General features: G+C 35.7%; 1 protein-coding gene across 2 annotated transcripts in view; it reads right to left on the bottom strand.

Moving 5' to 3' along the window:
* The window catches only part of GRID2 (glutamate ionotropic receptor delta type subunit 2), a 1446155-nt gene that overhangs the window by 295594 nt on the left and 1124180 nt on the right, over positions 1–26381 (bottom strand). For both annotated transcript variants that reach the window (XM_036026381.1, XM_028505846.2), the window contains exon 12: positions 22767–22905. In XM_036026381.1, the coding sequence (XP_035882274.1) occupies positions 22767–22905 (139 nt within the window). The remainder of the gene's footprint in view (positions 1–22766; positions 22906–26381) is intronic.

Here is a 26381-nt window from a genome sequence, read left to right on the forward strand (position 1 = left end):
GAATGGGAAATATCTAGAGTATTCTAAAAAAGAGTTCACTGTGAATATACTCATACTAGACTATAATATTCTATTTTTCCACCTAACCACACAAATCCTAGATGCACTCACATAAAACTCAGTGAACTACTTTACTATGCATCTATTAAACCTGAGTCTCCTCTTCCAATCCCACATCCTGAGTCATGCACAGAGTAGGAGATGAATGTCTGTGGCCAAAAGCAAAAGCTTTGATACTCTAATGAGCCTTATTTTCTCATCTTACTGATGAGAAGAAATTCTTCTATTCCTCATAGTAGTGTCGTATACGACTGGCAGCCTGGGTACTAAATGATACTGAGAATTGATAAGTATGGAATGTTTGAGTGAACGTTACATGTATTGAGATACTGTGTTACTTAGGACACTCTTGTGAAAGTAAATTTTAGGAATTTGAGTGGATCTACATTGATTTCAAACTCGTTCCATGAGAAACTCTATTTAAGACCCTTCAAATTTTGAAAGTTAATTTTGCTACATATAATAGTCTAACATTAGATATTCCTAATATCAATAGCTTTGATATGCGTACATTTTAAAGTCAAGAAGATTTATTATCTGAGCTGTGTGATGACTTGTACCCCTGTTAACCTTTCTTTCCTCACCTATAAAAAGAAAAACTGTCCTCCTCAAGAAGTAATGATGAGAAGACCTGTCACATCAGTATTACCTATTGTTTTTATATGAAGGTTACAATTTTCCTCTCCTTATAATGCCCTATGTAATGATTTCCAATGGATGTGTGTGACCCCTTATAAAAATTGTGAAGAGGTGATTCATGAATAGAGGCTAATGTCTCACTTCTCTTTCAAGTACAAGATTGTATAAACATATGTTACTAAATGGTTATAGCAAACTCTTTGGGACATTTATACAACTTTGTGTTAATGAAATTATGTTATAATGAATGTATTGATAAAGATACATTTCTAAAATTGTCATCTAGTTAAAAATCTAATGCCTATCTTCTCTTCAATGAATTTTCATTTGTATTTTTACTAATTTCTTTCAACAAGAGAATAGATCTTATCAATATAAGCTTTAGAATAACTATCATAAATGTCTCTTTTCCATTTCCTCCCTCCCTTCCTCTCTTCCTTCCTTTCTTCCTTCCCTTCCTTCTCTTTCTTAAACTCAGTTCAGGATTTTGCCCTCACAGTCTCTCCCTACTTTTCTACTCTGGATGCTGATTTCAGTATCTGCCCAAGCACAGATGTTTAAGCTCCAACAGTTCTTCAGCAACCACACTGAAAGCCTGGTCCCTACTTCTGTTCATGGGTTGTAGCAGTGGAGAGCTGTTATAGGTGCAGTACAGAGGCAGGTTTTACAACATAAAAAATTTCTTCACAATTTAAAACTTAGAAGAACAACTAATATGACAGCACAGTGTGAATGAGTGTCACTGAGACCCTAGAAGCTTGCAAAAGAACTGGAGCATGAAATGATGTGGCCAGATGAGGTAGGCCTGCACTGGGAAGTATTGCCCAGAGATGTACATCGGGCAACTGCTCAGTTTCTAAAAACATGGGTTTTGAAACTGTAAAGATTTGAGTTTTAATTCTTGGACAAATTATTTAAACTTCTACAAGTTGTAATTTATATCCCTATTTATCTGGGGGAAATGATAATTTTTTAATAAGATATCTAGAGGTTTAGAATTGATTGAATGTAATACAGCTTAGTACTTAACTCTTTATGAGTACTCAATTACTGGTAGGTGCATTTATTAAATTTATTATTATCATTACTATTACTTTATTCTCCTTGTTTTATTACTATCATTACTATTATTTTGTCTTATGTGGTCTCTGGAAGTGCCAGCTCCTTATTTTCCTACCAATTAGGTTCATTCCCAGCTAATGCCTCTTATTCATCCATGGCCTTTCTAACTCCTGCACCCCATCTAATATTTCATCAAGTTCTGTACATTTTGCCATGTTGCAACTCTGTCACTACCTTTGTCTTTTCATTGCCAATACATTCATGATGTCTGCCCATAAAATTATTTCAAGGCCTTTTCTCTATTTCTTCTCTCACCTACCTCTAACCCATTCTCCCTATACCACACCTAAAATGTTCTTTCTGTTATGCAAATCTGATTCTGTTCCTGGCTTATTGAAATATTTCTTCTATACCTCACTGCTCTTAGAAAATGCTTAAAATTCCCTAGCATTGAAGATCTTTCAAATATTTGGGCTATTTTTTCCTTTCTTAGAAAAAAGTTTTTGCCTCATTCATATTCATATTATAGGGCAAAGAGACCATTTCATCATTGTTTCCTTTTTCACAGATTCATGTCTTAGTAGGTGTTTTCTCAGCAAGGGATGTTTCCTCATCTACTTGGGGAATTCTTTTCCTTTAAGATCAAACGCCACTGCCTCCTCAGTGTTCTTGTAATATTTAGAACATGTTTACATTTTAGCATTGTGTGATGAAATTTTACTTCTTTGTCTTCCTAATTGGAATAGATGTTTCTGATTCTCATAATTATTATTATTTTTTATTCATCTATGAAATTCAGAATTTAGCCCACAATCTGGAAAATAGGCAACAACCAATGAGACTCATTTGTTTTGGCTACTCTTCTCTGGAAATATATTTTCATCTAGGAATGCCAGCATTCCCATTAAACAAGCATCACATAAAAATGGGATTTTTACTATTACTTGCATAAATATGGAATTTTTACTATAGTGGATGACTAATCATGGCCAAGAGTATTTTATTTTTAATTTTTTTAAACACATTTTTTGAAAGGGAGTTTTAAAAATTTTCTCTGTAACCAAATAAGCTGCAAAAGAATTATCAGACTTCCAGTAAAAACATCTTCTCCCTTAGTACTAAAATAAATAAATTTGAGACAAGTCAAAAACTCCAAACAAATGGGACTAAAATGAAGTATTTGGAAAAGCTGAGGTTATAGTCCATGATTGCAATAGACATAGGACCCCAGACAAAGTGGAATGTGTCTTCTAGAAAAGAATGTTTATCTAAACACCGTGGAAACAGAGCAGACAAGCAGTGGCTGGCTTGATAAGTGATTTCTGACTTCAGTATGTGAAAATAGATGGTGAAAAAATTGCCATCTAACTCTGCTAACGGAAATAATTAAAAATACAAAAGAAGAAATAGCTAAAAAATAGCTAATGAAGAAATAAACACCAAAACAAGGAGAGAATAGTCACCTTTGATAATGAGTATTATTACAGAAATTAAAGTTTAGGATTTTTTTCTTTTGAGTATTTGAATAAAGAAGAAAAAGGGAAATATGCATGCTCTTCTTATTCTTTTTAACTTTTTTAATTCATTGATTTGTGAGTGAGAGAGAGAGAAAGAGAGATTGAGAGATCAATATTTTGTTCCACTTATTCATGCATTCATTGGCTGTTTCTTGTATGTGCCATGATTGGGTGTTGAATCCGAACCTTGGCACATTGGGACAACACTCTAACCAACTGCGCTACTGGCTGAGACTATATGCTGTACTTATAAAACAACAAGATAAACACCATGGAGAGCTTTCCATCTTCCTGTTTACAGCACAGCCAGTGACCACTTTTCCCACAGTAAATCACACTCTCCGTTTTAGTAGCTTGATCTCCTCTGTAAAGTTTTCCTAAACTCCTCAGATACAAATTTTTCAAGGAGGTCTGATGAAATATAAGGGTAGCAAGGGTAATGACAGGGTAAGAAGTACTCTAACACTCCTTGATATCAAGAGAAAATTTAATTTGCAGATGGCATATCCATACTACAGAGCTCAGTGAGAGCTATTTTTAAGTGCATGAAAATGCCACTATTTAATGAAATCAGGCCCAGGAAAGAGTTGAATGTTCTTTAGCACACTAAATGCTAGGTTTCTTATTTTAAAACATTGAGGTCAAAGTCATGTTTGTGGAAGAAATAAACTTTTCTCATAGATTAGATTGTATTGCCTAAAAGCATTATTTCTGCAGCATGGTAATTCAGGAGGAACCCAGCCATAGCTACCTCTAAGGGAGAGAATGTACCAGCACTGAAGTGATTGTGATTTCCTTTCTCTAATGGTGCCAGAAGTTTGTCCTTTTCAAGACAGCAGATGCCTGATGTCTGAGGCCAACAAGTTTGAACAATAACAGATAGGACAGAGGTTTCCCAAGAGACACCTCTGGATGGAGAGAATATTCTATAAGAAGGTCCATATGAAGACAAAGGAGGACTGAACACTTATAGAGGAGCATCAGTAGATGATGGTGGGTCCTTATGGGATTCTCGGCTAAAGCCTAAGAAGCAGTGCAGCCTCCTCCAGTTCCTCTGTTCTGTCCCTCTTCCCATTCCTGACCTATATCATTTACCTTCCTTCAAACCTGCCCGTATATGGCACAACCCAGTAAAGTAGATAAATTGTAGCTTTAGCTTTGCATCTTCTCTACACTTCATCAGAATACCTATATGATCTTTATCTTTAAGAAGGATTAAAATAACCATCACAATTTCAAGTGTGCCTGATGTAGAAAAAGTGTGTAGTAGTACTCATGAAGAGAACACCTCTCCTTCCCAGTGTCTCTACATGGTGGATGACTAGGCATGACTAGGATTACAGCCCAGCAGACAACTCTCATGTCTTTCCTGGATGATTGAAAAATACTTTATGTAGGACTTCCGGCAAGATGGAGGAATAGGTGGACGCACCATACCTCCTCGCACAACCAAGAATAGAACAATAATAATAATAATAATATACAGTCATAATTTCACGCAGAACTGTCAGAAGATTTGTCTGAATGGAAGTCGGACAGCCAAGAAGTTGAACTAGACCTGTACATCCAGACTGGTAGGGGACAACGAGCCGGGCGGGTGCGGGGCTGGCGCGGGTTGGCGGCGCGCGGAGGTCGGGGGAAATTTGGCGCAAAATCGGCGCGACAGCCATCTGGGACGCAAGAATGTAGTGGTGATCCCTGAGTACGCAAGCTGCAAGCTGCGGCTGGGGGGACCAGTGGGGCAGTGATTGTGGACCAGGGCAGAGCTCGCGGCCCGGGATCCCAAGCAAGGAAGTGTCTGAGCCCAGGAGAAAGGAACTGCCGCCATTATTCCCTCCCGTCCCTGCTCCCGCCCCCGCCCCCACATATAACATCACAATCTAGCGACTGGGGTGCCCAGCCCCGGTGAACACCTAAGGCTCCGCCCCACACTGTAACAAGAGCGACCAGACCGGAAAAAAATAATAATAATAATAGGAGAGATAGGGAAAGACATAAGACATGTTTCCAGCAGAACAGATCAGTCCCCCAGGACTCATCCTTTTGAGTGACCAAGAAATAGCCAATCTATCAGATGCACAGTTCAAAACACTGGTGATCAGAAAGCTCACGGAATTGATTGACTTTGGGTGCAATTTAAGTGAAAGGATGAAGGTTACCATAAAAAGAGATGCAGGAAGATATTCGGAGGAGAGCCAATAGTGAAAGGAAGGAATCTGAGTCTCAAAACAATACAGAGGACCAGAAGGAAGATAGAATCAACCAAGCAGAAAAGCATGATGAAATAAGAATTCAAAAAATCGAGGAAAAGCTTATGAGCATCGAGGACACCTTTAAACATTCCAACATCCGAATTATAGGGGTACCAGAAGGGGAGGAGCAACAAGTGGAAAAGTTATTTGAACAAATAATAAAGGAGAACTTCCCCAATCTGGCAAAGGGAACAGTCTTCCAAGAAATCCAAGAAGCTCAGAAAGCCCCAAAGAAGCTGGACCCAAGGAGGAACACACCAAGCCACATCATAATTACATTAGCCAAGGTAAAAATGAAGGAGAGAATCCTAGAAGCAGCAAGAGATAAGGGGACAGTAACCTACAAAGGAGTTCCCATCAGACTGTCAGCTGATTTCTCCAAAGAGACCTTACAGGCAAGAAGGGGCTGGAAAGAAATATTCCAAGTCATGAAAGACAAGGACCTACATCCCAGATTGCTCTATCCAGCAAATTCTCATCCATTCTATTCTCATTTAGAATGCTCTATCCATTCTATTCTCATTTAGAATGCAAGGGAAGATAAAGTGCTTTTCAGATAAGGTCAAATTAAAGGAGTTCATCATCACCAAGCCCTTATTTTATGAAATGCTAAAGGGACTTATCTAAGAAAAGAAGATAAAGAAAAGACATGCTTAGTAAAAGGACGGCAACTCACAATTATTAACAACCACACCTAAAGCAAAACTTAAAGAAACTAAGTAAACAATTAGAACAGGAACAGAACCACAGAAATGGAGGGCTAACAGTAGGGGGGGTGGGAGGAGGAGAGAGGGGGAAAAGGTATAGAGAATAAGTAGCATAGAAGGTAGGTTGAAAATAGATAGGGGGAGGGCAAGAATAGTATGGGAAATGTAGAAGCTAAAGAACTCACAAGTATGACACATGGACATGAACTAAAGTGGGGGAATGTGGGTGGGAGAGGGGGTACAGGGTGGAGGGGAGTGAAGGGGGAAATGGGACAACTGTAATAGCATAATCAATAAAATATATTTAAAAAAAGAAAAATATTTTATGTATTGTCTCTCCTATAGAGTCATCAGAGGCACTCCCATTTGCAATGTGTAGATAGGACCATCGTAGGTAATTTGGAAATTCATATCCAATAGATGCACTTGAGAAAGATGGATGTTATGAACTACTTAGGGGAATACCTGCATGCTCTTGGAGGGACTTGCATTTTCATACACATTTTTAAAAATTTTAATTTTTTTCAATTATAGTTGACATTCAATATTATTTCAGTTTCATGTGTAAAGCCTAGTGATTAAATATGTATATGACTTGCAAAGTGATCTCCTAGATAAGTCTAGTCCCATGCACACTTAGAAGTTGATTCAGACTTGTGGATATGATAGGTCATTTTAGAGAACCCAAAGGAAGATGGAAACACTTTGTAGTTCTTACTGCTGGTAGGCATAATTAATAAAAATAACCACTAAGCTTTCTCCAAAGTGACAATGTCATACAAATGCAGGAAAGTAGTCATCTAAAATTCTGATAGTCCTGTCTGACTTGTTGACTCACATTACAGCTAGGAACCAATTTTCTCACATCATGAATCCCAATATGTAGCAGACACTATATTTTTCCATCTGCTGACAGAATGATCATTTATGACCCTGTTTTCTGTTTTAAATGGACTATTAGTTAAATGTAGTCGTCCTTAATAATATATAAGTATGTACAATAATTAAGCAAAATTTCATTGCAAAGGCCCAGTATTTTGTGAATTCAGTCACTTTATAAATTTATTCATGCAGTTTGTTACTTAAATATTATCATTTACCCACAACAGTATGAGAAAATATGAGATTATTATAAATTTGTAGGGGAAACATTTCATTGTCACCATTGTCAGTTAATTATAAAATTTATGTTAGCACTATATACTCAAATAATACAATACACTTCAATAGTAGAGCAGTGGATTTTTGTATTCCTCTATCACTGAATGTACAGAAGGGCTTTACTAATTCCCATGAATGTCCCTGAGAATCAACTAGTTTCTAAAAGAATTCTAATACAATAATGACATCCTGGAGTTAAAAGAGTTCCTGGAGGTATCACTTAATTTGATTTTGTGCCTTCAGGCTCGTAAGTGAGTTTCCAAAACCATCTTTTTTTCCCCAAAGTGTTTCAATGACTTCGGAAACTTAAGACCAAGAGGCCCTTACTCATGCCTAAGCTAAAACCTTCCTGTTTCACATAAGTGTCTTATTTTGTGCTCACTGAAAATGGACAATAGTTATTCACCACCCCAGTACAATATTTCTTCATGTAATAAGACACTTACTTTTCATTTTCATTCTTCAGCCTTCTCCTTGTTGAGTTAAACACCAACTTCCTTTGGAGCTTCCCCACAGGATCTCCTACTCGCCTTGTTACATTGTTATTAACTAAGTCATTTTTCTCTTCTACAGCAATTTTTGCATAATTTATGGACCTTATGAGCAGGTCAAGGCAGTTTTATAAGAGGCCTGAACAACTTTTATACTGCAAGGTCACTATGGCACTTTTCTTTTTGAATGCCATTGCTACATTTCAAATTTATAACTGACAGATGATTCATTCTGAAACTGCTTCATCCTCAGATTTTGAACTGTCATAGATATGCACAGAGTTTATTTTTTCCACTTTTGAGTGAAATATCACATATTTGCCTTTATTAAAATTCACCTTACTTCTAATTACCTTATTTAATTTGTCAAGATCCTTATGAATTCTTACAGTGTAGTTCCAGTCAATAATCACCCCTACTCAATAAAAGTAATCTGCATATTTAATAAGCTTACTCTCTATTCCATACTTCCAATCAACACTAAAAATATTAACCAGAATCAGGGCCAGCCCTGTCTGATGAAAAAAATCTTTATTCAATATACCTTCCAAGGCTGATATTGAACCATTGATCAGTACTTAACATGGCCCACTAACAAGCTGTGAAACAATAATACATAGTATTACCACGTGAAATAATGGCCCAAGGAAAACACAGTATGGATTCAAGTGAGGAGTCAATAGTAATTTGTAATTTTTTTCTTTCAAGATATTTTAAGGAGATGAAAGGATTAATCATATTACCAGATATTTTTCCCAGTGGAGGAAGAAGTTACCAGGAATAATAGTAGGACTGATTTAATAGCCTATTTGAAGACTAAGTGAAACACTATTGTCAAAGTAAGGTGGAAGGTCATTGTTTCAGAAAAGATTTTAATGAGATTAACTAAAAAAAATCCTAGGTTTTCATAACACAAAGTAGTGGACCAAGTTTCTGTGGATAACTTAAAGTTTCCCAAATACAAAGATGTTTTCCTTCTTCCCAGTGCAGAAATTGGTACGTTTCTCCAAACAAGAATTGTTTTCAAGAATCATTCAGAGAAATTATCCTCTATTCCTGATTAGGTGGCATTTCCTTTTTGAGGTCTTTCCACTAAAAGAAGTTCTAAACTGCGTATCCTGAGGCTCAGAGTCAGGTCTTATGAAGAGACAGAGATCATACACGTCCAAAGTGTTTTGCAAATGTGCGCCTGCCCTTCATTTAGCAGCAAGTCTTGAGAGCTCTGCAGCAATCTTTATCTGAAAGAGCAGCCCAGAGTTGGCTACAGATCTTGTTCTTTGCCTTTCCCAGGACTTTTTCTGATTGGGGCACCTGGCAATTTCCAGTGTTGCCCCTAGGTTAAAAGATTGGGATTTGAGAAATAGGGGTTATAGTAGGGGGGAGTATAGTGTGTGTGTGTAGGAGTAGAGGAGAAAGCCACTAAAAATAAACTGACTATCTTTAGATGGCAAGCTTGTGGAGGAACTAATCCGATCAGAACACTAATGGGGTCAAACAGATACTTAGAAAGGGGAGAAGTCAGCATATCGGATTGCTGGCATGATGAAGAGGACAGAAAGGAAAGGTAAGACTAGAAAAACTGAAAGAGAAAAAAGATTAGAAGATATGGCTACACAAAAGTTTCCTTTCAGATCTGCCTTTCAATGCTGGATTTTTAAGGTATCTATGTGAATATATTTTTATCAATTACCTCAGACCTTGTTTTTTTTTAAATATAGTTCTTTAATTGATATCCTTGCTTAGTAAAAGTCATTTTTAAGTCTACATAAGTTTCAAGTAATTAACAAGACTTATTAAATAAAAATGCCATCAATGGTGCTCTGCAAATAAACTGTTTACACAGATTTTTAACAGTAATCCTAATGGTTATATGGCTCTCAGTGGAAAGAGACGTGAGTTTAGATGGTCTAGATTACCTTTTTCTTTTTAAAGATTGCTTTTAAAGAGTAGTTTTAGGTTCCTAGAAAAATTTAGAGGAAGATACAGAGGTTTCCCACATACGCCCTGTCCTCACACATGCACAGCCTCCCCCATTATCAGCGTCCTCTACCAGAGTGGCCCACTAGTTACAATTGATGAGCCGACACTGGCATGCCGTCCATGGATCACCCCAAGTCCCTGGTTTACATTAGATTCACTCTCAGTGTTACACATTCTCCAGATTTGGACAAATGCATAATTACAGGTGTCCATCTTTGTAGTATCATTCAGAGCATTTTCACTGCCTTAAACCTCCGTGTTCCACCTGTTCATCCCACCACCACTGACCTTTTTGTTCTCTCTATAGTTTTGCCTTTAATTCTTTTTTTAATAAATAAACAATTCAAACTGTATCTCAGACCTTGTTTAATAAGATACCTTGTTTGTGTAGTTGATATAGAATTTTATAGCTGTAAATTTTATAGAAGGGATATTGTAAACAATTAAAACTATGAAAACAAATATTTGTGGAGTGTGAGAGATGGATCACATTTTCAAAAACAGAAAACTAAGGTACAAAGTGGTATAAGAACTTGGCTTATTTAGTAGAAGGAAGGAACTTAAACACACATTCTTAGGTCTCCAGTCTCCTACAGCACTATTCTTCTGCCAAACAACCCCGACTGCCAATTCCACTGTTGCTGGTTTCCATCACTTAACTCTGCCTGCATTAATTTCACAAAATCATTCCCCATCTCAAGCTAGCTCCTCCAAAATGACTACACAGACTACTTCCAAGTATAGGGTTTATACTGTATCCACATACTTTTTGGTAGATAGGATTTATTTACTTAGCTGACTTCAGATAAGAATGGAAGATAACAAGAAATAGAGAAGAGACAGGAATGGATATTCTTGAGTAATTAACAAATTTCTAGGCTTAGGTGACCAAGATAGGGGAGAGAGAAAGGAGAATTTGATTTGTTTAGAATGATTCAGCTTGTCCAGAAGAAGGAGCTCATGTTATGGGTAGTGGGAGCTTACTAACTTGGCAAAGTTTTCATCTTGTTGAGCTCGGTGTGAATGGAGTCCACAGCAATGCTAATGTGGCCCTGTTCCTGGGAGCCACAAAGCAAGTGCAAGAAACCTTTACACACTCACAGAAGGGTGGCTTTGAAATATCAACATACTTCTAAGGGTTTTTATTTTATTTTTTTTTTCAAAAAGGAAGACAATATCTTGTCTGTAACATCTAGATGGCTATATGTTTATAAAACATCCATCACTGTAGCACTTAAGGGCTTTGACAAGTAAGCCATTTCAACACTGTACAATACAGAGAGGAGATGGATGTCTTCTCTGTCTGTAGTGCCTGTATGCTCTGGAGCTAAGACTATGCTTTTCTGTACTAAACCGAAACATAAAAGCACATGAATCAGGCCAGCTCACTTCAGTCACCTTGATTTTGGCTGCTTCTAATAAAGTGTGCAATCCTCTGCAGAGAGATAGCCTACTACTGGAAGAACAAAGAGAGTAGGTGAGATTCTAATGCAACCAGAGAGCCTAACATGTTGGAGTCTGTCTCCTATCTTGGAAAAATAGGATAGAGAAATAGCTTTCATATATCTTTCTGATTTCTTATGAGGTATATAAATAAGTCATGGACTTTCAAAGTCTTCGGCCAGATTCTAAGAAATCCCTTTCTGGTTCATTCACCTAACAAATATTTACTTGTAACAAACTATGTGCTCAGTAAGGTACTATATAAGGCACTATATGGATACAATGGTGATGAGACCATCCTCAAGAATATACATTTTAGTTAGGAAGGTAAAACAAATAGAATGATACTCTAATACAAGGCTAACTGTGGTTCAGAGAGTGAGAAAGGCAGATGTAAAGTGGTTCAAACACGGGACACACCTGATCGAGTTACGGATGTTATGAAGAAAGCTCCATGCAGGAAGTGGCATATGAGCTGGATGCTACAAGAGGGTACTTAACAATGAGTTAAAATAGAAAACTCCCCTAACAAAGGTATCCTGACCCAGGTGTAGTTCTGGTCATTGTCAGTAGCAGCTTGATCTTGGTTAAGGTCAACTGAGATCAACTATTAACTAGTGGTAGTTAATCAAGCTACAGTAAGACGACAGAGTGAATTACTTTGCTAAGTCCTTGTTTATGTTTAATATGGTATAATGTTTGCTAACAGCCAGATTTTTACTTCCAGAAGGCTTGGAGAATTAAGTGACAGAACAAACAGTCAGCACCAAGTGTGGGAGACTGTGGGGTAGGGCAGTGACAGCTGTGTCAGAGGCAATAGTAGCAGCAGCAACTTTGAAACTTTGAGGTCTAGGTGAACCAGGAGAAAGGATGAATTTTGTGTATGAAATTATGAGCAAAATGGTAAAAAAAATAGTTACTAGCACCACCAGAATTGGGGTGGAGTAAAGAACAGTCCAAAGAATTGACATGAGCTCCTGAAGAACAAGTAGCAGAATGGAAACAAATGTTAGATAGGGTGTATCAGGAATTATGCTGTGTCTTCTTTTATTTCTTTTTTTTTTTTATAATAAACTCATGAAGTTGAAGACATTCTCTTTTTACCCTTAGAGAAAATAAGGCTTCAATGATCATGGAACATGATATGATTATTCGGGTAATAAGGCAGAGACTTTGAGTGCAGGGGTGTGTGTGTGTGAATACATGGTCTCTGGTGCCTGTTTCTTAGACATCATGACATTTAGAATTATCTGCAAGTAACTTAGCTAAGTGTCACTTGGCCATTAGTTCCTTTTGCAAGATTATTTATGTTTCCAAAATGTATAATGACCCTGATGTTTTTCATTTATTTATTTGCTTATTTATTTCCATCAATAAAGGGTTAGTATATTTGCTAATTATAAATGATATGATCCACTAGTTAAGACAAAGATTCCAGTGACAGATTGCCTGGATTCACTACTCTAGCTCTTAGTTTTGTCATCTTCAATTGGAGATGACTATATTTTATTCGTCATGGGCTATTATGAGGATTAAATGAGTAACCTACACAAAGCGTCAGGAAAGTGTCTGTCACATAGCCAGCAAATGTTAGCTGCTCCTATTATTAATGCTCTGTGCCAGGAACTCTCAGGGTCATCAGGGGCACAAACATAAATGTGACATAGTCCTTGCCTTTGAAGAGTTAGCAGTCTCAAGGATTAGACATATGCATAATAACTAACTGTGCCCGGACAAACAGAAAGTGCCAGGAGAGAAGATGGGAGATCCCAGTCATTTCAGAGAAAGGGAACAGCATGTGAACTCCACAGAAGCATCAAATGTCCTGTGAGTTTGGTTTGGCTGGAGTGTGGACAAGTGCAAAATGGATTCATTGGTGCCAGAAGACAGAAAGGAGGCCGGTCAGCTTTTCAAGGGTTTGATATGCTCTGTTGTTGGAGTTGGACTTGATTTTGATGGGATGAGGTAATGATGGAGGATTTCAAGCCAGTTGTAAGGATGGGAGAAAGTAAGTGACTGGATTTCACACTCTGAAGGATAAACTTGAATAAGTGAGTGGATAGAAGGAAGCAATACTTAAGAAAAAAAGAGAATAAGGAGGGAAGTAGAAGGCAGGGAAAGCCAGGATCTTTGATTGCCTCATAACAAAAGGAGGAAGAAAATCAAGAAAAACAAGGCTTAGGAAAAAAAAAGATAGAGATGAAATAGTTAGCCTCTACCTCATTTTGAGAATAGTTTATTAATCAAACAATGTAATCCACCAAAGATTCTAAAAAAGAAAATCATATGAGCATACCAGTTAATGGGGGGAAAAGCATTTGACAAAATCCAACACCTATTCTGGATAAAAAATAAAAGAACACATATATAACTAGGAATAGAAAAGAATTTTCTCAACCTTACAGGAAAATCTACAAAAACCTACAGCTAACATCACACCTGATAGTGAAAGACTGAATGCCTCTCTGGGATGGGGTACGAAATGGAGATAGCCACCATCACCACTCTTAATTGACATTGGAGAAGAGAAGTTCTAGCCAGCACAGAAAAGTCAACAAAAAAGAATAAAAGGCATATAGATGAGAAATAAAGAAATACAACTGCTCAGTCTAAATAGTATGAAGGCTTACATAGAAAATCCCAAATAATCTGCCCAAATCTCCTAGAATGCACAGCAAGGTCTTAAGACAAAATCAGCATATAAAATCAATTTTATTTTTACATTAGCAATGAATATATGAAAAGCAAAATTAAAAGTCCAATGCCATTTATAATCACTTGGGAAAAAGAGAAATAGTCATGAGTCTAACATGTAAGGCTTATATGCTGTAAATTACAAAACACTGATGAAGGAAATTAAAGACATAAATAAGTAGAGAGATATAACACATTCACAAATTGAAAGACTCAATATAGTAAAGATGTGAATTCTCTCCAAAATAAGATAGAGATTTAAGCAATTCCTATAAATATAAGCAATACTATTTTTGTAAATGTAGATAAGATTATTCTAAAATGTATATGGCAAGGCAGAAAAAAATAAATAGCTAAAATAATTGTGGGGGAAAAAAGTGGTAGGAATACCCCTGTTTCTACCTACAGTAATCCAAACTTTGTAATATAGGCAGAGGGATAGACACACAGTTGATGGAACAGGACAGGGGACACAGACATAGGCTCACACAGTATGGCCAACTGATTTTTTCAAAGGTGTAGAAGTAATGAAATGAAAGAAACATAGTCTTTTGTAGCAAGTGCTGCTGAAAAATATTCATTGGCAAGAAATATGAACGTAATCTTTACACCTAATACAAAACTTAATTCTAAGGATTATAGATTTAAATATGAAATGTAAAACAAGAAAACTTTTATAAGAAAACAGTTGAAATTTTTGGGATCTATGATTTAGCATAGTCTTAGACATGATACTGAAAGTATAATCTGTTAAAAAATGATAAGTTGGGCTTCACCAAAATTCAAAACTTTTGGTCTACATGGGACTCTGCAAAGAGAATGAGAAGGCAAGCAACAAACAAGGAGGAAATATTTGCAAACCACACATCTGACAGAAGGACTTGTGTCTACAATATGTAAAGAACTCTCAACAGAAAAATAAACAATCCAATTAGAAAATGGATAAATGACATGAAGGGACCTATGGTGTAAGGAGATATAAAGATGAAAAGATGTTCAAATCAACATCACTAGCCACTAGGGAAATGCAAGTTAAGACCACAATAAGATGTCACTACACACCTATGGAAACGGCTGAAATAAAAAATAAATAGTGACAACACCAAATGCTTGCAAGGAAGCAGAGACACTGGATCTCCTATACATTGCTGGTGAAAATGTAAACTGGTATAGTCCTGTTTGAAAATATTTGACAATTTCTTAAAACTAATCATACACTTACCACACTAGCTAGCAATTGTACTCCTGGGCTTTGATGCTAGAAAAATGAAAACACAAAAACCTGCACATAAATGTTCTTATCAGTTTTATTTGTGATAGTTAACAACCAATAACAATAAAAATGCCATTCAATATGTAAGTTGTTAAACAAACTGGCCCATCCATATCATGGATTACTGCTCAGCAATAAAAATCAAGAAACTATTGATGCATGCAGCAACTTAGATCTCAAGGGCATGCTGAGATCTAATGCTGAGTAAAAAAATGTCAATTTCAAAAGGCTACATACTGTATGATTTAACTTACACAACACTCACTAAATGACAAAAAAAATATAGGAATGGAGAACATATTAGTGAGTACCAAGCACTGGGGTGGGGATGAGGAAGAAGGAGTTAGTGTGACTATGAAGGGGTAGAACAAGTGTTTGCAATGACGGCATAGTTCTGCATCTGTATTTCAGTGATGGTTGTACATTCTACACTTGTGATAAAAGTGCACAGAACTATATGCACATGTTATACCCACGTTAATCTCCTGGTTTTGATATTGTGCTGTAATTATTTAAGAGGTAACCTTTGGGGAAAGCTAGGACAAAGGTCTACCGTCAATTCTGTAATTACATCTTAGCAGTTTCCTGTGTATATATAATCATCTCAAAATAAACAGTTAAAAGAAAGTTTGCTTAAATATTAACACAATTATTGCTGCATGACAGATTATGGATTATTAATGCTTTGTCTTTCAGAATTGTTCTGTACTCTATTTTCCCAAAATAGCCTTGTGTTACTTTTATAATAAAAAGAAACTGCATTAAAGTTGAGAAAAAAATAAGCCTGCTTTGTTTTCTTGATGGCACAAGACTAAAAGTAATTAGCAGGCATGACGGAGTCCATGAATACCAGACTTTGAGATGCAGTTTTTTGCAGAATTACATCTGAAAAGTTGCCTAACCAGAGTGATTTCTAGAATCTCCCTATGTTGTAATTCTCTTCTCCCTGCCTATTTAGCTAAGATGTAAACCAGTCCCTCTCTTTATGTATCATTTTTTAATCAAACATAAACTGAGGTTACTTTCCTGCATCCACTAGAAATGAAAATGTTAATCTAGATACATAATGTTTCTCAAGCCAAATTTATTATAAATACTTAGGAATGTTAGTTTTTGAAACAAGAAGATTCATGTGTTCGATTTATATCAAGTAGAAATACACTAGTTAAATGACATAAATACACGTGCTTTAGACACTTCTAATGAGTTTCCGCGCACTCCTACACCTATTCCCACAGATGAAGCTGTCAGTCTCTATTATCTCCAGGGAAAATTCCAAATTCTTTAAATAAGCCTTATCATGCCTTCAGAATTTGGTCCCTTCCTCCTTTTTTTAGTTCATTTCCCACCATTCTCACATCACCCATCCCAATCCAGGAAGGAAATTAACATATTTTGATCATTTACCCTTTGCTAGACATTGTCCTAGGAGTTTCATATCTCGTTGCTTTTGCAAATGTCTCAGTAAGCCACCCCTTCAGTCTGCTGAAATTCATCTTTCAAGTTTAAACTCGCATATGATACCTCAGAGAACCTCTGTGACGTTTGACAGTTTCCTTCCTTTCTCCTCTCCCTCCCCTACAAGTTATTGATTTAAATTACTTCTTCCCTTGTGTTCCCACAGCATTTTATAAATAAATCTATCATAACATCTGTATCATTGAATTTTACATTGCTATTTCTCCAAATAAAGGGTCCAGCACAAATAACACCCTTTTTTACTACAAAGTATTTTATTACAAAATCATAAGCATGTAATTCTGTAACATAACAATACACACTGAAGCATACCACATGACATTTTAGGTGAAATGTTCAAGTTAAAATATAAATTATTACACCCGTATTATTATCCTACCAACCATAATCAAACAGGCATTACTTCTGCTGGGCCCTGTAGGTTGTGACTCAGGGATACTACTTAAATAACTTTAGAGACTAAATGCATAGCACGGTGTTTCAATTTTATATACATATGCAATTAGTTGAACTAAATATATGAAGCTAATATATTTATTTAGGAGTTTTTATAGTTAGGAATGCCTCCATTTCCAAAAGTGTGATTGTTATGATCTCTTTTAATACTGACTTTCTAAAGATAGTTACACAGTTCCATGAGGGCAAAAAAAGTAGAAATCCTTTTATTAGAGAGCACCTGCCAGTCACAGCTTTTCTATCTATTGATATGTTAGGGAAAAACTGGTCTCCAGTGCACAGAATATTTATGAATCTCTTTTTGCATATGCCTGGAAAGAAATTTATCCTATATTAGTTTGATGTAGTGGCTACATTAACTCAATATTTTGTTTAGTCCAACCTCAACCATTACAGAGAATGATAGCATTAAATTTAAAAGTATGGTGGGATATTGAAATCCTTTTGAATGGACTAAAGCTCACTTATAGCTTTAGGAAATGAAAGACCTCAAGTTTTACCACCAAAGATCAATCTTACTGAAGTTATAAATTACTATAATGGTATAATTATAATTTCCCCTGTAGCTATTTTCACTTTTATGCATGAAATAAATAGATTTTTGAAAATTGTATCACAACAAACACTAATGGAGTTAACACTGGTGATGTTATTATTACCCAATGTTTACTCTGAAAATTCCTTCAAAGCTTTGCATGCTCCATTTCATCATTACAACTTTTAACTGAGTTACCAACAGAAAAAAGTATGTTAAATTGTCCAGGTATTTGAAAACAACGTATTGTCATTGAACATGTTCTTACTGTTCAATGACAATAAAAAAGCTTAAATGTCTTAGTGTCGTGTAGAAGTTGCATATTTTCCCCTTGAAACTGAATTGTGCACCTCTGTACTCCCCATCCCAACTGTCACACTCTGTCATGGTTGTGCTGAGCTGCCACCACCATTTAGGAAATAGGAAATTAAACTTGTGAGTTATCCTTTCCAGGGAAAATTCACTTCAAAATTTTTAGTAATGACAAATGCCAACTAGAAGGTCAGGTGCCAATAAATATCTAATTTGGAAAAACAGGTACATTTTATAAAGTATACTAAGCTTCCCAAGAATAAATTTATTGAATTGCTCCTACCAAACTATGAGTTTCTATCAATCAACTGTTGAGAAATAGCTGCTTTCCTCCCCTCCCACTGACGTCCCTCTAATCGCCTCTGCCTCTATTTGTCTGCAGAGGTGACTTGGGATTTGGAGGGATGAAGATGTGATTGGTAAATATGTGCTGATTGCAGAGCAAAACTGGCCCGGAAAAGGGCGCCCTGACACGTATTGTTTCATTTAGAGATGAGCAAATCTTATGAATATAAATGATTTGGAAGCATGACATTGGATGGTATCGTAAAAAAAAAAAAAGATTTTGTCTTTTCTAAGAAAAATCAGACTTAGAATTTCCCCAGAAAGTTTGACATTAGTTGCAAATGAACTCTGAATGTTTCCAAGAAATATTGAAAGCAGTTATGTTTACCAAAATAGCTGAGGCATGAAATTAGAAGATATCTTTAAGTTTGGAAGAGAATCAGGCTTCTTTTAACTTGTTTGGCTCTGATTTTCCCCTTTCAAAATTAGTCTAGTGATGAGATTAGAAGGACAGGAAAACTTATACCAACTGTTGACTTCTAACAATATGAGTTAACATTAGAAAGAAGTAAGTTTTCAAAAATGAGTTTTCAGTTATTTTGGCCTATGAAACTATACTTGAGGAAAATATCATGTGAAATAATGATTTTTTCTTTTTTTTATTATTGTTGTTCAGTTACAATTGTCCCACCTTTTCCCCATTGCTCACCCCTGCCCCATTCTCCCAACTCCCACAGTCAGTCCTCCCCATTGCCCATGTCCATGAGTCCTCTGTGATCTTTTTCCATTAGGTTTTACTTTTACACAAACCTACTGGGTGTAAAAATCTAATAGAGGCTTTTGCCTCTGCTATTGCACAAACGTGTAAATACAAACTAATGCTGGCAAAGCTTGTAACGACTCAAGAGTTCACATACACCACACACATGGTATGAAGTCTACAGCCTCAGTGAAACAGTGACTCAAACAAACAAAATTCTAAAAACTACAACTGGATATAAACAAAACTTGGTGGGTAAGACTATGGGTTAGTATTGAATTGATGTGTGTTCGATTTTCAGCTCTGACACTATTGATGGAGTGATCTTGAGCATTTAACCTCTAATTTTTGTTTCTTCATCTGAAAAATGGAAATAAAAATAGCAAAATGGAAGTAAAAATACTATCTGTATTATTAGGGTTATTTTGAGAAATAATTGAGATAAAATATGTAGTGTGCTTAATAAATTCATAGTGAATTCTCAGTGAATCTCAGCATAACTTTTGTTGATTGTTATAATATTGTTGTGATTTGCTGTATATAGTCAGTTATTTTATTTAAAATTTTCTTCATTTATTTAAAAATGTTTCAAAGTCAAATCTGAGTTATAGGTTTTTAGATTTAAGTATACTCAAAATGTGACAAGTTAAACATAATTGATATGAAATATATTTATGAGATAAAATCCTCTATTTTAAAACTACCTTTCTCAATAGGACTTCTGTTATTGGATCTGCTGAGCAGTCTTACCCTGAATGGCAGATATCAATTACAAATACAACCTGCTCCCATTGGAATGTATACTTACAGAATTGGCCCAACAGAAAATTCTCCTAATTTTTAGTATTTTATTTTCTCAGGCCGATTGTGGATTTGAGGAATGTAATTTTTTATGTCCCTATACTTAATAAGAAATAAGGCCATGGCATGCCCTTAATGATATTCTCTGAAAACAACTGGCTGTATGTACATTGGTGTGGGATGAAAACTGGTATGGTGTGTGTAAAATGAAGGCTTAAGAATCGGAAAGATTATAGGTCTAATCTTTTTGATTTATTAGCTGCAGGATTTGGGACAATTTACTTATCTTTTCAACTTCAGTTGTAAAATGGGTTATTAATCATATGTATTTCAGAAACTAGTTGTAAATATTAAATGAGCCAATGCCTGTTAAACATTTAGCACCGTCTGGAGTCTTGTGAGTGTTAAATAAATAGTAATTATTGTTTTCATAATGTTATTAATTTCATTGCTTTCTTGGCTGGGTGGTTGTAATATGTTGGGAACCTCCCTGACTGGTATCAGAAGCTGAAATCCCCGCCTAGGCTAAGGCTAAGGGAACGCCCTTGGAACCGTAAGCCGGCAAGGAGACAAAAGCTTATCTCCCTGGCAGGAATGCTGCTTCTGCTGCTTTATTCATAACTGAACCCCAAAAAGCTTGGTCGGTTAGCCAAAGACGGGTAAGATTCCCCAAGGGGGAAATGACCTAAGACAGGCACAATCACTTTGGGAGGTCCCCCAGAAGAAGGACTTGGGGGGCTGCAGCAAAAGGGGGTGATGGACCCTCACTCCTCGGCTTTGACATAGCCTGAGTTCTCATCGTCTGGGAGAAAATCTCCTTATCTCTTGGTTGCCTTAGTTCCCTTGCTCCACCTGAGCCTGAAACAATGACAGGGTGGTGTAGCTCTGTGCTGAAAAGGGAGGATTCCCCAGGTGATCAGGCCTAAGAAAGAATACGTAAATTACTGTGAAACCTTCTTGGTTTAGAATGCTCTCAGTTGAATGAGAGGGGTCCAAGGAGGAAGTTAGTTTGTTCCTCAAAGTCTTACAGCTCTTTGACCCCAACTCAATAGACCGGCAGAGTTCCTTGTTTTCTATAGTTCCTTACTTCCCCCTGATAAGTACTGTACTTTACCTGAATTATTATGCAAAATGAGCCTAATAAAAGCAGGTATGGACAGTAAATCAGCACACTCCTCACTAGGGGGGGTGGCCATTTCATCCCTACTTCCCCACCGAAACTAGTCTTGTCTCTGTGCATGTTTTTTCTTGCATGTTATCGTTGAGCCATCCACAGCGTTCCGTGGTCACTGCTGGCCGGTGACCCACACGACAGTAATAATTTTCATTGTTGCTTACAATGTATTCTGATGGGGTCATCAGTTTTATAACTTAGGCCACACATAGAACTGGCTAGAAGGTTAATAAACTGAGAGAGTATGAAGGTTTTGTATCAAAGATATGTGGTAATTGGGAAAAGAACTTGAGGAGCATGATTTGACGAGAGAAGTTGGAAATGCCATTTTCATAACTGAATGAAAGAAATGACTGTCTATTGCTTTAGTACTTAAATTTTGGTGTTTCAGTTTTATACCACAAGAAATTGAAAAGTATATCTTAGTTCTTTATAGATCAATAATTCTCAACTTTGTTTTTAGTATTGTGCTATCATGTAATAGTTTGTGGCTAATGGACTTCATTTACACTTTAAAGGCAAGAGCTCACATTTTCTTTTAAGGATAAGTTAAATCTCTGATGAATTTCTTGATAAATCTAATTATTCTAACTTTAAATTATAAGTTTTGTTGAGAAATGAATGTTCTTCAACTTTAAGAAACTTAAGAATACCTTGCTTTGGATGAATAAAACATTTTCAGGGAAATTAAAAAAAAAACAATACATTAAACATTATGTTCTGGTAAGATACAGGTATTGTGTGGTGCTGATTATGGCATGAAACCACAAAAGCAGGACTAGCCACAGTAAATCAAAGGCCTTTGGGCTCTCAGGACTTGGGGGAGTGGCATTTGTGAGCTGAGGCACTGACTTGGGTACTTTTAGGATTAAAGTGAGTGCACCCTAGTTAATGACTACTGCTGCTGCAGCTGGAAAAGCAGCAGCTGCAATGATCACATTAGGTATTATGTAGTGAAGAGATAAACAGAGAGTAGTTGTATCTCTGGACAGCTTCTCTCCTTCTCTCCCTCACCACTCTTCCCATCTCTCTCCCTACTCATCACCTATCTACCAATCAATCATCTAATGTCTATTTACAGAGTGTGAGTAGTGTGACAAACTCAAGGCAAGAACTAATAGTGTCAAACTGGAATTATATATATTTAGTATGACTCCTTCTCCCTTCGTTTTTACAATGCTGCCCAGACATAGTCATACATTGTGGAGGTTAAAATTCTGAATATGTGTTAGTGTTCCAGGAAAATGTGGGAAGCAATGTTCAAATTATTCCCAGAATTTTTAATTTAAAAAATGCTCTACCAATACTGTATTTTCAGGAGTTGAACTATCTAGTGATATCTGTATATCACAAAATTAAGCCTTTACTCAAAGGGCAATCATAAATTTATTATTAGAAACTATATACTTAGTCCTGGCTGGCGTAGCTCAGTGGATTGAGCGCGGGCTGGGAACCAAAGTGTCCCAGGTTCGATTCCCAGCCAGGATACATGCCTGGGTTGCAGGCTATAACCCCCAGCAACCACACATTGATGTTTCTCTCTCTCTCTCTATCTCCCTCCCTTCCCTTTCTAAAAATAAATAAATAAAATCTTAAAAAAAAAGAAACCATATACTTATTTAAATAGCTTAGGCACTCCTGTCATTTCTTATGCTTTGTAGCTACTGGAATCTCTGTCTACTTACTGGATGGAGCTTTCAATGCGGGTGATAGTGAGGAAAGCAGCAAGGTTTGCTGTGTAAGATGAGATGACAATCAAAGCAAAGAGCCACCAAGCCCCCATCATCATTCGAGTAGCCAGAGTTGTGTATGGGACCTCCCCACCTGTGGAGAGAAGCAATGAGAATAAAAGAACATCAACAAATGTTTATTGAGAATTCTGAAGTCATACACATTCAAAACCAAGTTAATTTTTAAGGAGTGAGAAATATTTATATATAACATCAACATAGATCTCTATATTTTGCTTATGTTCACTACTTTATATTTAACTCTCTTTTATGAGATTATGTGAGACCCAGTCAAAAAGAATAGTATAATATATTTAAATAACATTTCTTCTACCTTTTTGTTCAACCTTAAAATTAATTATGGTCTTATTATAACCAGAGATATACATTTTATTCCAAGGGCTTAATTATTCACTAGTTAAATGATATCATTGTTATTATGCTTTTGTTTAATACAACTTTTTCATATATCTTGTTCAATAGGTAATATTGAAGATTTTTTTGTTAAATTCCCTTGAATCCCAGGTTAGTAATGACCTTGGGGTCACACATATTACTGTTGGCTTTAGCTTCATCACACATGTTTTGTTTTTCTGATTGACTAGTCACTCTTTACAATCTTGTAGAATCTTCCTCTTCATCTTCTGAATGTCAGAGTGCCCTTGGACTTGGTCTCTAGGTTGCTTATGTTTTATGTCCATGTCTCCACTCCAGCTAATCTCAAGTTTCCTGACTTTGAATATCATCCACAGTATGCTTTGATAACTCCCAGATTTATATTTCAAGCTCCACTCTCTCTAGAAATCAATAGATAAATCTACATGATTTCCACTGGGAATCTAATGGGCATTTCAGACTTATCACATTTAAAGCAAAACACTTTATTTTCACTCCAAAATTAACACCCTGGTCCACACTTTTCTCGGGGAATTGCCACAGTCTTCACTCTATTTCTCAGATCAAATACTTAGGAATTATCCAATCCAGTGGTATCCCATCCAGCAACAAGGTCAGTCACATTCACCTTCAAACCACATACAAATCCTATGTCATCTCATCATTCCCAGTGCTATCACCTCTTCTTTGACTGTACTGCTGAGCCACTTACATGGCTTACCTGTTTATATCCTGGGCACTACCAATCCTAATTCTATCACCACAATATACTTTAAAAATGAGAATGAGATCCCAATACTCTCCTGATCAAAACTTCAAGGGGTTCCCATCACTCTTGGAAAAAAAAATCCAAAATCTCCACTGAACATATCAGTGCTTACTAGTCCTAATATCAGGTCAACTTCAGGACCTTATCTCTTATCCCACTATCTTGATAAACTTGCAATTTCTTCTATAGTGGTTTCTGTCCTAGGGCCCTTGCACTTGCAATTTTTTATACCAGGAATTCTCTATTTAATTTCAAAATTACATTTCCCTTTAACTTATTCAAGTTTTTGCTCAGATACTTCTCCACAAACACTTTATTACCATTATATCAAAGTAACTCCCTATAATCCCACACTCTCAATCTCCTTATTATTTTAAAAATTATAATTTATTGCATTTTATATATTTTTATTTTTCTCCTTTATAATATAGTTTCTGATACAGGGACAGTTTCTGTCCCATATTTAGTGGGTAAATATTTGTTGAATGAATATATCATTTATATGAAATTAATAGTCTAAATAAATTAGTCTATGTTAATAAGCAAAATAAATTAGATATAATATTAGATTTGCTTATGTTCATCAATATATGAGTGAGTTAACAGGACTTGACTAATTATAATATCAGATTTTTATGACAATCTTTATTTCTTACTGTGCAATATCTAAATTTTCAATGTAGTCTAAATATGTATGCACTTTGGTTATGTTCTGAGCTATTTTCCTGATGAAATATACTCAGAACAGGCTAACCGCTGACATCTGATACACAGTTTTCAAAAGCAGTTACAATACATTTCAGATACTCTCTTCTTCAAAGCAAATATTCACATGACTTTTAAAAGATAAAAGCAAAAGAAAATATTTTTAAATCTACATGGTGACTTCCTGGATAAAAGGACTAATTGAAAAAATAAAATATGGACAAGATGATAGCTAAAGACTGAAAGATGTTAATATGAAGAAGAAAAGTCGAACAAGAAATTAATGACTGTAAAGTCCAAATGAAAGTTTGTTTCATAAAGTCTTCAATCTTTAATACAGTTGTTATCACTCATATAGAAGAATATTTATTGAGTTTTCTTTACCCTTTACCCATGGCATATAATTTACATTTTGGGTAATTACAATATTCTTGTAGAATCTAAATGAAATGAAAATTTTATCTGCACTTAGAAATCAAATTCTGGAAGTAATGGGAATCTTGACTTCCAATTTTGATAATTCCAGACAATCTTCCTACTTACAGCAAGTAGAAAAATTGAATATATAATGCATCTGAAGGCTAAAGAGGCAGTTAAAAATTAGAAGACCAAGATCTTGAAGAAAAAAGTAACCCACAAATATGACCTGATATTTAGAACTACTTTTCCCAGAGGAATAAAGGCCAATTTAACATGAGGAAGCTGAGAGACTAAGAAGCTGAACCATGCTTTTGAAAGCCTTCAAAGGTTAAGTGGCTATAAAAATTAAGGCCAGAGTATGCTAAGTGGAAATAGGACTGAGAAAACCAGAAATACTCATATGCTTGGATATCAATAATCACAAGTCTATTAAGCCACAGGTCAAAGAAAAATCACAAGAGAAATAAAAATATTTTGAACTTGATAATAATAAAAATACTCCATACCAAAACTTCATGTTTTAGTAATGGAATGCTACTGAATTTCTGTTTAGAGGAAAATTCATAGCCTATCATGTATAAGAAAAGAGGTTGAAAATGAATGAGCACATTAATTCCAAGTTTAAAAAAGTCAAGGTCAACCTAAAGAACATAGAAGCTAGAAAAGAGTAAATATAACAGCAAAAATTAATAAAATAGACAAAAATACAAAACAGACGGTTGATCTAACAAAGTTTGGTCATTTGAAAAGTCCTATTAAAAGCTATTAACATTGATCATGAAGATAAGTGAAGGCAAAGACAATAATAGGAATAAAAAGGACACTTTGTTACAGATTTTACAAACATCAGAAGGGTAAAAAATGAAAGTTCTTATGTACAATTTTATGCCAATTATTTAAAAATTGAGATGATATGGCCAAATTCCTACAAAAACTGCCACCAAAAGAATAGAAATTTTGAAAAAATCTTACAACTTTTAAAGACTTTGAATCCACAGTTAGAACTTACCCATTAAAAAATTCAAGTCCAGTGGCTTCACTGGAAAAATCTAACAAATGTTTCAATAAAATTAACTCTAACTTTACACATCACCTTATAAATTTTACAAAGAAGGCACAACTTTGATAACAAAACTTGAAAGATCATTCCAAGAAAGGAAAATTATAAACCAATACTTCACATGATTGTAGGTAGAAAAGACTTAAAATAAATTAGTAAAGTGAAAGTTACAACAAATAAGAATGTTGGGTTTATTATATGGAAGAAATGGTTTCTTTGC

This window comes from Phyllostomus discolor, chromosome 1 (genome assembly GCF_004126475.2).
Source record: "Phyllostomus discolor isolate MPI-MPIP mPhyDis1 chromosome 1, mPhyDis1.pri.v3, whole genome shotgun sequence".
NCBI classification, from domain to species: domain Eukaryota; kingdom Metazoa; phylum Chordata; class Mammalia; order Chiroptera; family Phyllostomidae; genus Phyllostomus; species Phyllostomus discolor.